The sequence below is a fragment of the Panthera uncia genome (assembly GCF_023721935.1).
Source record: "Panthera uncia isolate 11264 chromosome A1 unlocalized genomic scaffold, Puncia_PCG_1.0 HiC_scaffold_17, whole genome shotgun sequence".
Lineage (NCBI taxonomy): Eukaryota > Metazoa > Chordata > Mammalia > Carnivora > Felidae > Panthera > Panthera uncia.
The window spans coordinates 48,520,633-48,534,483 of record NW_026057577.1 but is presented as its reverse complement, the minus strand read 5'-3'; the positions used below and the strand labels follow the sequence as shown (position 1 = coordinate 48,534,483).

Here is a 13,851-nt window from a genome sequence, read left to right as displayed (position 1 = left end):
TAAAACAGGATTAAATTAAATTAAATTATATTAAGTTAAATTAAATATTGATTTAAGGACTCTGCAGGACCATAATCACACCATTCTCAATTCAGAGTAATAAACCTGGGGTTAATGCATTTTCAGGAGGTATATGTTCATTACTAAGCCAAGTAATATTTTCTTTTTAATTTTTTTAACATTTAATTTTGAGAGAGAGAGCAGGGGAGGGGCAGAGAGAGAGGGAGACACAGAATCCAAGCAGGTTCAGGCTCTGTGCTGATAGCTCAGCATGATAGCTCAGCACGTGGGGCTTGAGACCAGAGACCACAAGAGCATGATCTGAGCCTAAGTCGGACGCTTAACCAACTGAGTCACACAGGCGCCCCAAGCCAACTATATTTTCATACCATGACTGTGGCATCAATTTACCAGCCTTTCCCAGGTGCATACAATTGTATTAGTAATACTCAGGTCTCTTTCCTTATACCTTAACATCTCCCATTTAAAAAGATCAAAAAGTAGAAAACATAGCCCTTTAGAATGGAGGTTACATTTAATGACTTCTACTGTCACAATTCTATAATACTATGGAGCTGACTTAACTATCAGCATATGGAGAGCTACAAAGGCAATGGATTAAGTTCATTTACTTTGAAATTTATCAGGCAATACTTGTCATTCTACTAAGCACCAGGAATTGAAACTAATTTCAAACTGCCCTTAAAGAGAAGTTTCAAGCTGAGGAAATCTATTTAACCTAAATATAACCATGATGGGAAAAGTCACACAAATTAAAAACCAACTGACCTAAACTCTTCAAAATGGCAATGTCATGAAAAACACAAAAACATGGGCAAACTATTCCTGATTTTAAAAGATCAAAGAGACACAACTGAACGCTATGTGATCTTTAACTTTGGAGGTGGGGGAGGAAATAGCTAAAAGGGGCATTTTTAGGCAAGAGGGAAAATGTAATGTCAAATTTCTTGGAAGTGATAATGATATTATGGTTATATGTAAGGATTTCCAAGTTGTTGAGAAATGGTACTTCCAGTATTTAATGGTAAAGTTCATGTCTGCAACCTAAAATGTTAAGTAAGTTTACTAAAAAGAAATTCTATATAAGCAACAATATATCTTTTCCTTGAACATTAAATTCAAAAATTCATATTTTTAAAAAAGAAAGAAAGCAAATATGGCAAAATGCTAATGGTGGGTGAAACCATGAGCGTTCTGTCAATTCTTACGTAGGCTTTTATTTTGACTACGAAATTTTTGAAATAAATTGAAGAAAAACAGGGTATAAATGAATCCAATCTAAAGGAAAAATTCTAAATTTTTATTTAAAACAGATTTTTTCGAGGCACCTGGGTGACTCAGCCAGTTGAGTGTCTGACTTCGGCTCAGGTCATGATCTCACAGATCGTGAGTTTGAGGCCTGCGTCAGGCTCTGTGCTGACAGCTCAGAGCCTGGAGCCTGCTTCGGATTCTGTGTCTCCCTCTCTCTCTGCCCCTAACCCACTCACATCCTGTCTCTGTCTCTCTCAAAAATAAACAAACATTTAAAAAAAAATTTTTTTTTTTAAAACACAAATTTTTTTTCATATAACAGAAAAATTTAACCATAAAGTTAAATGATTCAATAACAATCTTAAAAATTAAAACTTTTTTATGTGGATCATGAGAAACTTAACAGAAACCCATGGGGGAGGGGAAGGAAAAAAAAAAAGAGGTTAGAGTGGGAGAGAGCCAAAGCATAAGAGACTCTTAAAAACTGAGAACTGAGGGTTGATGGGGGAGGGGGGGTGGGGTGGGAGGGAGGGGAGGGTGGGTGATGGGTATTGAAGAGGGCATTTTTTGGGATGAGCACTGTGTGTTGTATGGAAACCAATTTGACAATAAATTTCATTAAAAAAATTAAATAAAAAAAATTAAAACTTTTAAACTTAAAATTTATTGGCTATTGACAATTGAAACCCAGTAGAGCACTAACCACTGTAACCTGAACCTGAATCTAGAGTGCATATGGACACATTATACCTCCTTAAAAAGGATTTAATCCTTAAAAAGGTATAGATTTGATGATTTTCCTACAAAATATACAATTATTTGATATGGAATGCCCACAACTAAGATAATTAGGGCTTAGCAAATCAAGGCATGCAGTAAATGTATTTATTGACTTTTAAGTATTTTTTTTATGGCAATGGGTAGACACCATCGTTAATTAATTCCAAGTTAACTGTTAATTGTGAAAAGAGGATGAACTTTTTAATCGGTCCTAATGTGGTTTTCATAATGAGTCCTAAAACGTGGAATTGATATGTTGGAAAGATTACTCCTGGATATTCATATCATCAAGACAAAAAGTAACTCTGCAACCAAGAGCTATGGAATAGGATTGCTAGGCATTTACTGGTGCTACTGCACTAACTTTTGGACCTCGTTTATAAAGATTTTCTCCAAATGTTACGAAGAATTATATGAATATGACTTGGTATTTAGTGTTTGTTGAAGTCTTATCTTTTGACAGACCATTTAACATTTACTGTCTTGTGATTTGTTTTTGTAATTATGTAATAAATACATGCTCATTCTAAAATTTTCATTCTACTTGTCTCTCTCAGACAAGATAAGCACTTAACATTTCGGAATGTATTTTCCCCGATGTTTTCAGTCTATATCAAACTAAACATACTAAACCAAAACTGTATGCAGCAGGAGAACAGTCACCACGTCCTTTTATTTCTCATCATTAAATGTAATCCTAGGTCCTAATAAAGTACTTGGCAAAAACTGGTCTCTCAATAAAGATTTAAAGATGCTCAATTCATTTCTAATGTTGCACAACATTTTTTTAAACAGTTAAGACTATACCGTAAATATTTCATGTCTGTATTGATAGAGCTACATTAGATTCCACTCTATGACTGTACCAGTGTCATGAACAATGAACACTACAGTTGTTAGTAGTTTCTCATCATTACAAACAAAAGGACAGTGAATATTTATAAATATATAAAGGTAAAGATATATAAATATGTACATGCATGTATCCATAACATTTTAATTAAAAGGTCATTTAAATTTTTTACATTTATTCTCCATAGTGCTTTAAGCTATCATATACGTAAGTTATATATATGCAGAAGCTAATACAATAATACTTTTAAATTTTCTATTTTTGTTTGTTAACACACAATAGAAATCTTAACAAAATAACGTGTTCCCACATAAGTCGGGGGGGAAAAATCTTACCATTCTTGCTGACATCCAGTTCCCTGAGATTAATGAGATTTGCAATAGATGCTGGTAATGTTGTTAAATCATTGTCTGGCAAACTCAGTTTATGTAGAGACTGACAGTTAAAAAGTTGCTATTGAAACAAGGAAAGAAAAGTTTTTGATTATTTAAGTTTCCTTAAATATTTTATTTATTAACATTTATACAAAAAAATATTAGTGTAACTAAAACTGAATGAATTGTATCTACATAAATACCAAGAAAGATCTCTAATTGTTTCCTGCTATTATAGATCTGAACACAACTGAACTACTCAATCATTTACATATTCACACTTCGGCCCTAAGCAAAATGCACTTAATAAGAACAATTATATGGTTGTATTCTTGGTTAAAGTAGTAAAGAATAAGTGGCTATTAAATAAGCTAAAGTTTGAAACTTGTATTTCAAACATCCTTATTCCAAAACGAAAGTTTATAAAAATTAAATTCAAATAAGTACAATGGATTTAAAATGATTCAAAATAGGGGCACTTGCGTGGTTCAGTTGGTTAAGCACCTAACTTTTGATTTCAGCTCAGGTTATGATCTCATGGTTTGTGAGATCGAGCCCCAAGTTGGGCCCTGTGCTGACAGCATGGAGCCTGCTTGGAATTCTCTCTTTCCCTCTCTCATAAAAACAAAAACAAACAAACAAAGCTAAAAAACAAAAACACAGTTCTGATTTGGGAAAACAAAAAAATAAGGGAACAAATATCCTATTATGCTAAAATCACAATAATACATTAAAATACAATATATTTATTTAAATAAAATATATTTTAAATAAAATATATTCAACCAGAAGTGTAGGTAAATGGGTCACTTCTAACTTCCATACCAAAAAACTACAGACTATACGGAGCACAGAGAATTTTTAGGGCAATGAAAATACTCTGTATGATACCACAATCATGGAAACATTTCATTATACATTTGTCCAAACCCATAAATGTACAACCATACTGCAAACTATGGACTGTGGGTGATTATAATTTTTCAACATAGGTTCAATTTTAATGTAAGCACCACTCTGCTAGAGTATGTTGACAATGCTGGAGGCTATGCATGTGTGGGAACAGTGAAGGTATATGAGAAATCTCGATTTTGCTGTGAACCTACAACTGTTTTTAAAATGTTAAAGTGTTTAGAAAAACAAACAAAAAACTGTTAATCAGGATGGCACTGAATAAGCCCTATTTGAGAAGAGCATTCTTCTAAAAATGGTAAGTTATGCTTAAGTGGTTCAGTTATTTGCACTTTCACAGCAAGCCTCTCTTTTCCCCTCAATCCTCAGACTGAGACCCTACTAGTACTTATTACAGAAAGAGACTACTCTTAGACTTTCAAGTTTTCCAAAATAACAAAAGGAAGATAAATTATTTTCTAAAGAACTATATAAGGAAAAAATAATTTACAAAGCACCTTATTACAACCTAGGGAAGTAATTTATAAACATACAACTGCAATCTTTAATATTTTATCCTTAGCCATACACAGATTTCTTTATAAGACAACCTTGGATGGCACTAGCTTTCAAAATATTTTTACTAGTGGCCACCGAAAGAAAAGCCTTTTTCAAAGGACTGCCATCCAGTATGTACACACAGAGACACTTAACACAAATATTTCATGCAACAATAGACACATGCAACACACTCTACTTTCTATTCTATTTCAAGTTAGGGTTGCCAGATGAATTCGGACTTCAGGAAATAATAATTTTTAGTAGAAGTATGTCCTATTTATTGCATAAAACACTTATATTAAAAAATTATTCACCATTCATTTAAAAATTATAATTTCAGGGGTGCCTGGGTGGCTCAGTCGGTTGAGTGTCCGACTTCAGCTCAGGTCATGATCTCATGGTTCGTGGCTGGAGCCCTGTGTCGGGCTCTGGGCTGACGGCTCAGAGTCTGGAGCCTGCTTCAGATTCTGTGTCTCCCTCTCTATCTGCCCCTCCCCCCACTCATGCTCTGTCTCTCTCTGCCTCTCAAAAATAAAGAAACGTAATGAAAAAAATTATAATTTCACTGGGTGTCTTCTATTTTTATCTTCTAAATCTGCCAGTGCAAATCATAGTTTGCTTTTTGGAAATGCCACACATATTTATGAACCATCAGTGCCTCTCTACACAGTTGTGATAAACACTACTGTTTGGGTAGTAAAACATTCTGACAATCAAATCTATTGCAGTTTTTCCATAATAAACAAGAAACTGAGTTGAGAATGAAGAGGGATTAGGATTTAAGGGAAAACAAGTAGCCACTGAAAAATTTTGATAATGTGAGAGGACAAATGTTTCATGGCAACAAACCAACTTTCTCCCTCTAGTTATTCTTACATTTCAGAAAAGTTAAGTTCTCGGGCACCTGGGTGGCTGAGTTGGCTATACATCCGACTCTTTTTTTTTTTTTTTTTTTTTTTAAATATAAGTTAGTTAACATAGAGTGTAATAATGGCTTCTGGAGTAGAATTTAATGATTCGTCACTTACATACAACCCTCAGTGCTCATCCCAACAAGTGTTCTCCTTAATGCCCATCACCCATTTAGCCCATCCCCCCCATCCAACACCCCGTGAGCAACCCTCAGTTTGTTCTCTGTATTTAAGTGTCTCATGGTTTGCCTCCCTCTCTGTTTTTATCTTATTTTTCCTTCCATTTATTTCAGATCAGGTCATGATCTCGGTTTGTGAGATTGGCTTGTTTGGGATTCTCTCTCTTCCTTCCCTTCCCCACCCCATTCATATTTTCCTCGCAAAATAAATAAACTTAAAAAAAAAAATTTAAGTCGCAAAAGGAATAATATGTCTAAAAAACTGTTTAATAACAAAAAATATTATATGACAACCAAAAGGACAATTTATTCTCAATCGCAATAATATAGACCAATGTCTGATAAAAACTACAAAAAGAAAACATTAATTTTAATGATTTGTCCAGCTAAATCTACTGGCTGCCAAAACTGTATAGTCTTTCTCTCGCTGGCTATAAAAAACTGAAATTAAACATAAAATTTTAATTATTTACTTAAATATTCAAGCAACTGGCTTGAAGACACAAAGTTTAAAATTCTATTTTACAAAATTCTTAATTGTGTTGCATACCCTAAGATAAAATTAAACCAGAAAAAAAGATAAGAAACAAAGAAAACAATGGAAACACATACATATTGGCAGCATTATGGCAACACTGGGAATATTATATTCTATGCATAAAAATAACCACAGGCAATTCTTTTTTAAAAAAATTTTTTAATGTTTATTTTTGAGAGAGAGACAGAGTGCGAGTAGGGGAGGGGCAGAGAGAGAAGGAGACACAGAATCTGAAGCAGGCTCCAGGCTCTGAGCTGTCAGCACACAGAGCTGGTTGTGGGGCTTGAAGCCAGGAACTGTGAGATCATGATCTGAGCTGAAGTCATGCACTTGACCAACTGAGCCACCCAGGCACCCCAAACCAAAGGTAATTCTTAAAAGATAGTATTAACATACCTTTGGAAGCTCTTCAATCTGATTAGCATCTAAATAGAGTTCCTCCAAAGTTTTCTCAAAAGTAAAAATCTCTTTGGGAACCTGTTCCAAACTGCAATGAGAATAATCAAGGGTAGTTACAGTCTCCTCTTCCCCTCGTAGACACCGACATGGTACCAACCGCACAAACAAACTTCGTTTTGTAGTCATTTTTAGACACTGCAATATTCAAATAAAAATAAATTTAGTTATACATATTATAGCCAACAATTTTTCAAAACAAATAATTTCAATTCATTTATCACAATTTATATATCAAAGTATCTTCTCCTTTACACACATCCAATGGAATATATTTAACATTGTTTTACTATCTAAATTTATATATATTTATATACTGAATTTCAAATGAACTCAAGTACTTTCCTACTTTAAAAAAATGACCTGTTAAATAACCACTTATATGCTTCTGTAAGAACCATGCTTGACGAGTCTTGCTTATACTCAACTAGAAAAATCCTAATACAACAAAAAGATTTCCCTAATTTCCAGGTAAGAGCTATTTTTTAATTAAGAATTTGACTCTATGCAGTTTTAAGTAGGAAGTAGGAAGTTTTGAGTTTTGATCTTCCACATCAAAATTCCAGTACATGCCACATTTATTTTGTTCCAATTAAATATTGGCCTTTTAATTTTTCTAAAGAACTTAAAAGTCTTATATTTGTGTAAGGTTACACATTAGAGAATAAACTGGCTTCATTAAAGTGTATACCAATCTCACTGTTTCAAACTAAATGGGGGAAAGGTTTAATTCTGAATTAGTGAAAATTTTCTAGGCTAATTTTATTAAAAATACAGTGTGTACACATAGGTTAATTCCAACTGGTCTAAGATTATATTACCAAAGAAAACCTACTTCAATAAATAAGATTGACTGCCAATCAATAATCAATTCTTTGTAAAATGATAAATTCTTGCTTTGAACAGATGGCTATTAGAGTAATAGATTACTTCCAACCAGGGCCAAGACTAGGTTGAAACCAGTGAAGCAATTACCTCAAGCACAAAATATAAGAAGCACCAAAACAATGCAGTAATCAAATTAAAAATTTTAATGTATTATTTAATTAAAATCACTGAAAAATGATCTGTTTATGAACAAAATGACTATTTTTAAAATAAACACAGGATTGGTATTACAAACTTTTTTATTTTGGCTTAGGTTTATTTATTTATTTATTTATTTTTTTAATGTTTATTTATTTTTGAGAGAGAAAGACAGAGTGCAAGCAGAGGAGGGGCAGAGGGTAACACAGAATCCAAAGTAGGCTCCAGGCTCTGAGTTCAGCACAGAGCCCCAGTCGGGGCTCGAATCCATGAACCATAAGATCATGACCTGAGCTGAAATCGGATGCTTAACCAACTGAGCCACGCAGACACCCCTATTTTGCCTCAGGTTTCAATATGGCTCGGCTAGGCACTGCTTCTAACAGTTCTATTTCAAATTACATGATATTCTTAAAATGTTTTACAACAATAAGTGTTCCACCTGCAATCTTTTAAAAAATATGACTATTCTTAGTCAATTTATATGCCAGGCACTGTGCTAAGTTCTTTAGGTAAAATATATGTATATTCTCATTTCAACCTGCTATACCTTTCCAACACATATACTATAATCCCTATTTTTCCATAATAAAACTGATTCTGTGCTCTTATTACATTAGACTGCTTCTCAATATATAATGATACACTTGAACTCAGCTTCTCGAAATGATTAAAATATCAATAGGACTTTATTACGCACTTCTTCATAGTTTACAAAAACAAAATACTGATGGAGCTCAGAACACAACACTCCAAGGTATGGCACCTTGACATACTGAATATTTTACACATAAAGAGTCTGAGAAAACAGCAGAAGCAGGAAGGTCATGCTAGCTTACCCTTACACTTCTCTCCTGAAACAGATCATAAAATCCTTATGTGACAGGGGCCTTCCTTATACCTGGAGGAAAATAGCAGCCCCATCTCTGAAGAATGGACAAAAGTCCTAAAAAACGGGCTTTACTAAATTTCCCCCACTTTACTACACTTACCTCATACTCTGACCTATCATACTTCTACACAACTCTACATTCTTCAACAAATGTAGTATAAAAATATTAAGTTTTAATGGTTTCTTTAGGTCCTTACTCGTTACGAAGGCTCCTGTGCCACTTAAAACTTGCATTAAATAGGGGCACCCGGGTGGTTCAGTCAGTTAAGCATCTGACTTTTGGTTCAGGTCATGACCTAGCCAAGTGAGTTCAAGCCCCATGTCGGGCTCTGTGCTGACAGCTCAGAGCCTGGAGCCTGTTTCAGAATCTGTGTCTCCCTCTCTCTCTCTGTGCCATTCCCCCACTCATGCTGTCTCTCTCTTTCTCTCTCAAAAATACAAAAAACATTAAAAAAAAAAATTAAAACACTTGCATTAAATAAATTTGCATGCTTTCTCCTGTTAATCTGTCTTTGTAAGTTTACTTTTTAGACCCAGCCAAAGACCCTAAAAGAGTCAAAGAAAAAGTTTTCCTCCCCTACACTATGGTGTTAAACAAAAGTTTCTACTACATAATATCTTTGTCTCATGGGAATATAACATATAGCATGGTGACTGTAATTAATAATAATACTGTACTGCATATTTGAAAACTGCTGAGAGAGATCTTGAAAGTTCTCATGGAGGGGTGCCTGGGTAGCACAATCAGGCATCCAACTTCGGCTTAGGTCATGAACTCACAGTCTGTGGGTTGGAGCCCCTCTTTGGGCTCTATGCTGATAGCTCAGAGCCTGGAGCCTGCTTTGGATTCTGTGTCTCCCTCTCTTTCTGCCCCATCCTGCTTGTGCACTCTCTCTCTCTCTTTCTCCCTCTCCCTCTCTCTCTCTCTCTCAGAAATAATAAATGAATAAACTTAAAAAAAATTCTAAAAAAAATTTCTCATTGTAAGAAAAAAATTTGTAACTACACATGGTAATGAATGTTAATTAATTAGATTTATTGTGGTGGACATTTAGCAATATATACATATAATGAATCATGTTGTACACCTGAAATGAATATAATGTTATATGTCCATTATACTTCAATACAAAAAAAACTTTGTCAACAAAGAAATATCCAGAAAAGTTTACTGAATGCTTATTAATAATCTATGTTTATATGAAGGTGTGTTTTACTGCCAAGAATAAGCAGTTTTATTGACCTAATGAGAATTTCATTGCTAAAGGGGAATTTAGCTTATACTTGTGTGTTTATGGGATAGCAAAAATAAAAGATTCCAAAAATGAATATGAAATTTCTTGCTGCAGGGATTCTAAGATTTCAACTGATAATGAGTTAAGACGACACTTAAGAACAATGGGGAATTCAATCTGCTCTTTCCAATATGGTAGCCACTGGACACATAGCCATTTTAACCTTAAAATTCAAGTTAAATCAAATAAAGTTAAAATCCTCTTTTATCAGTCACACTACGCACATTTTAAAAGTTCAACAGCCACATGTGGCTGGTGGATACTATACTCAGTAAAAGAAGATTGAGAACATTTCTATTAGTGCAGAAAGTTCGATGGGGCAATGTTGGTTCAATGTTTGAAACTATTGCTCTGGTTCACCATATTACAACTACTATATGCTTTTATTTATATAATACGATAGTACCCCAAAACTTGGAAGATAGGGCCTAAAAATCCCAGAAATCATAATGGATTTGGGACTATAACTGGGCATGAAATGTTTATTACCAAATATATGTAACTTAAAAGAACGTATTTATTTGAGATGTTGTCATGCGTGCAGCACACTTGAAGCACAAGACAATTTACAAGACAGAATGTGTTCTTTTTATTGCTTATTTATTTTGAGAGAGAGAGCACCAGCATGTGTACACGAGATAGGGAGGGGCAAAGAGAGGGAGAGAAAGAATCCCAAGCAGGCTCCACATTCAGCACTGAGTCCAAAGCGGGGCTTGATCTCACCATCCAGAGATTATGACCTGAGTCAAAATCGAGAGTCAGATGTTCAACCGCATGAGCCATTCAGGCACCCCCAGAGTAAAGGTTAACGAAGGTAAAACAACATCCAAGGTTCTTCTGTAGTGCTAACCATAGATCATGTTGCAGACAGATAGTCAGAAATTCTAAAACATATCAGAAGAGAAAATGAATTCAGAAAAGGAAGATTAGGGGCACTTGGGTGACTCAGTTAGTTAAGGCTCCGACTTCATCATCTCAGTTAGTGAGTTTGAGCCCCACATTGGGCTCTGTGCTGGCAGCGCGGAGCCTGCTTGGGATTTTCTCTCTCTGCCCCTCCCCTACTCACGCTATCTCTGACTCTCTCAAAATTAATAAATTTTAAAAAACTATTAAAAAAAAAACAAAGATCAGATGCTTTAGGAAAAAGGTTACATCTTAAGTAAAAACCTCTTGTTGACAGAGGCTATGAAGAAAGCAGTTTAGACCTTAGATTAAATTCAGGGGGCCTCAAGCCAATACAAAAATGGACCCTAATTTAGCAGACTAAAACTGCTGATTGTTAAGAAAGGAAAGGGACCTTAATTATTGAGGGCACAGGAGTAAAATACCATATGAAAGAAATAAATGAATAGTAACAATGAAAGAGATCCTCCCTTACACAATACTATTAGGAAGTAAACCAAAGGAAGAAAGCCTGGTCAGGTTTGAAAAGGAAGTGATCAACTTGGGGAATGTTCATAAGAATTTTAATGTAATGGTAAGTAAGAGCCACTTTATAAACCAGACTTAACCTGGGACACATAAAAAATATTCTAATCAAATGCAGAAAGAGAAGCCAACCAAGAAAAAAGTCATAATAATAATACAAACAAAAGAATAAGACTAACAAAAGAAATTAAAGCTACTTACCACTGGGTTGAAGTTCTCTCTCTGATGTTTCTTAATTGAGCCAACATTCTATGGAAACGAAAAGAAACAAAATTAACAATAAAAATAGATCTTGATGATTTTAAGGATCATCTCTTCTAATTTATTTGCCTCAAAATGTAAGTTAAAATTATCAAAAATTCACCAGTGTAAACAAACAAATTTGCTATCTTCTAAATACAAAAGTAGCTTCTTAACCACTGATTTTTAATACATTTGTCAACTATGGCAAGCCCTTACGTTTATCAAATACCAAATGCCTATCTACCATTAAAATCCCATTTATTTGAACCTACTGAAAAATAATTTTTTTCTAAGCAAAACAAATTCTAATTACCAATTATATTTAAATTTAGTAGTTTTTGATTGTTTTGGGAGGCATAAAATGCTAAATGCTGATCAGATTCTATTCCTTCCTTTCCAGAAATTTTACTTTGTTCATGGTGGTAATGGACCCAGCTAAATATCCACAACTGAGCCTTCCAAAAAGGGTACACAGGGGTTAGATGACATGGTTGAGATCAGTGACATATGAAGTCTGCTTTGGGGATGGAATGAGGTTGGTTATGGGCAGACATTTGTTTTCCTTATCCTGGGACAGATGTAAACATGTCTACTGCTGCAACCATAATCCTATGACCATAAGTTAACAAGTGTGAGTATTAGAAACCAGCTAATAAGCCTGACAAAGTAGAAAGACAAAACAAGCTGGACCAATGTTAACTACTGCCTACTTCTGAATGTCTTGATATGTAAGAAAACTAAATCCCCCACTTTCTTAAGCCATTGTGAAGTTTTCTGCATGTACAGCCAATACATTACAAAGTGAAACAGCCTGAACTTGAAACAGTAACATTAACAAAAATACATCATAACCTTTCTATTAAAAATTTGGTAATATTCATAAATTTGTGTTCCAAAATTTTAGAGTCACCCTAAACTTATTGGGCTATTTTCCCCCATGCTAAATGGTTTAGTACTACTTAGTTGTTTAAACTTCACCACAAATTCTACTTGTAACACATGCTACAAAAAATACCTTTGTGTATAGCAAGCAAAGATGGTCACTAAATTTGTCATTCAACATACTCCTACATATGTGACAGTCTGGTAGAACAGAATTGCCAATAAGCTGAACCAGAATAACACTATATGCAAGAGCAGTTTGGAGAGAGCCTAGATGAGATATCTGTGTTTAGAAATGTTAGTTTAAAATACCTGAAAGATGTCCTAGTGGGATCCTTAGTAAGCAGCTGAATATGGGCATTCAGAGATGTGGGGACAGATCCAAACTGAGAATATAAATTTGGAAGTCATCTGCCTACAGATGATATTTAAAGCAATGAATTTAGATGAAAGCATCAAGAGCATGAGCACAGACAAAAAAGAGAATAGGGCCAATGATTAAGCCCTGAAATATTACAAAAATAAGAGATCAGAAAGGAGAGATAGAACAAGCAAAAGACACTGAAGAGAAGCAATGAGTCCAAGTAATATCCTAAAGGCAAAGTGAGAAAAAAAAATGTTTCAAGATGAAAGAAGTTATCAACTATGTTAATCAGAATTTAAGAACTGTCACTGTGGGGGCGCCTGGGTGGCTGAGTCGTTTAAGTGTCCGACTTCGGCTCAGGTCATGATCTCACAGTTCATGAGCTCGAGCCCTGTGTCAGGCTGTGTGTTCACAGCTCGGAACCTGGAGCCTGCTTCGGATTCTGTGTCTCCTTCTTTCTCTGCCCCTCCCCCACTTGTGCTGTGTCTCTATCAAAAATAAATAAATGTAAAAAAAAAATTTTTTTTTTTAAGAAAAAAAAAGAACTGTCATTGTGTATTAAAGTAAGTCAGTGGTCATCTTGACAAGATCATTTATTATGGAGTGGTGGAAACAAAATAATGTTGGAGGTTAATGAAGAAAAAAGAGGATAACCTGACATAACAAATACAGATAATTCGGGTACTTTGGCTAAAAGGACATTAGAAAAATAGAGCAGTAGCGAGAGTAGAATGTGAATCAGGAGTCACAACAGCTGATTTGTAAGCAATTGGAATAATCTAATTAGAAGAGCCCACTGGTAAATTTTTTAAAAATGTTATTTTGAGAGAGAGAAAGAGAGACAGAAGAGAGAGAGAGAGAGAAGGAGATGGGGGCGGAGGGATGGTGAGCAGATAGAGTGGGAGA

The 13,851-nt window shown here is 34.6% G+C and overlaps 1 protein-coding gene across 11 annotated transcripts in view; it reads right to left on the bottom strand.

Moving 5' to 3' along the window:
• The window catches only part of ERBIN (erbb2 interacting protein), a 127,940-nt gene that overhangs the window by 73,725 nt on the left and 40,364 nt on the right, over positions 1–13,851 (bottom strand). For all 11 annotated transcript variants that reach the window (XM_049649526.1, XM_049649528.1, XM_049649532.1 and 8 more), the window contains exons 2-4: positions 11,658–11,705; positions 6,756–6,953; positions 3,241–3,358 (exon numbers count right to left, since the gene is read on the bottom strand). In XM_049649526.1, coding sequence (XP_049505483.1) covers positions 3,241–3,358; positions 6,756–6,944 — 307 coding nt within the window. In that variant the 5' untranslated portion in view covers positions 6,945–6,953; positions 11,658–11,705. The remainder of the gene's footprint in view (positions 1–3,240; positions 3,359–6,755; positions 6,954–11,657; positions 11,706–13,851) is intronic.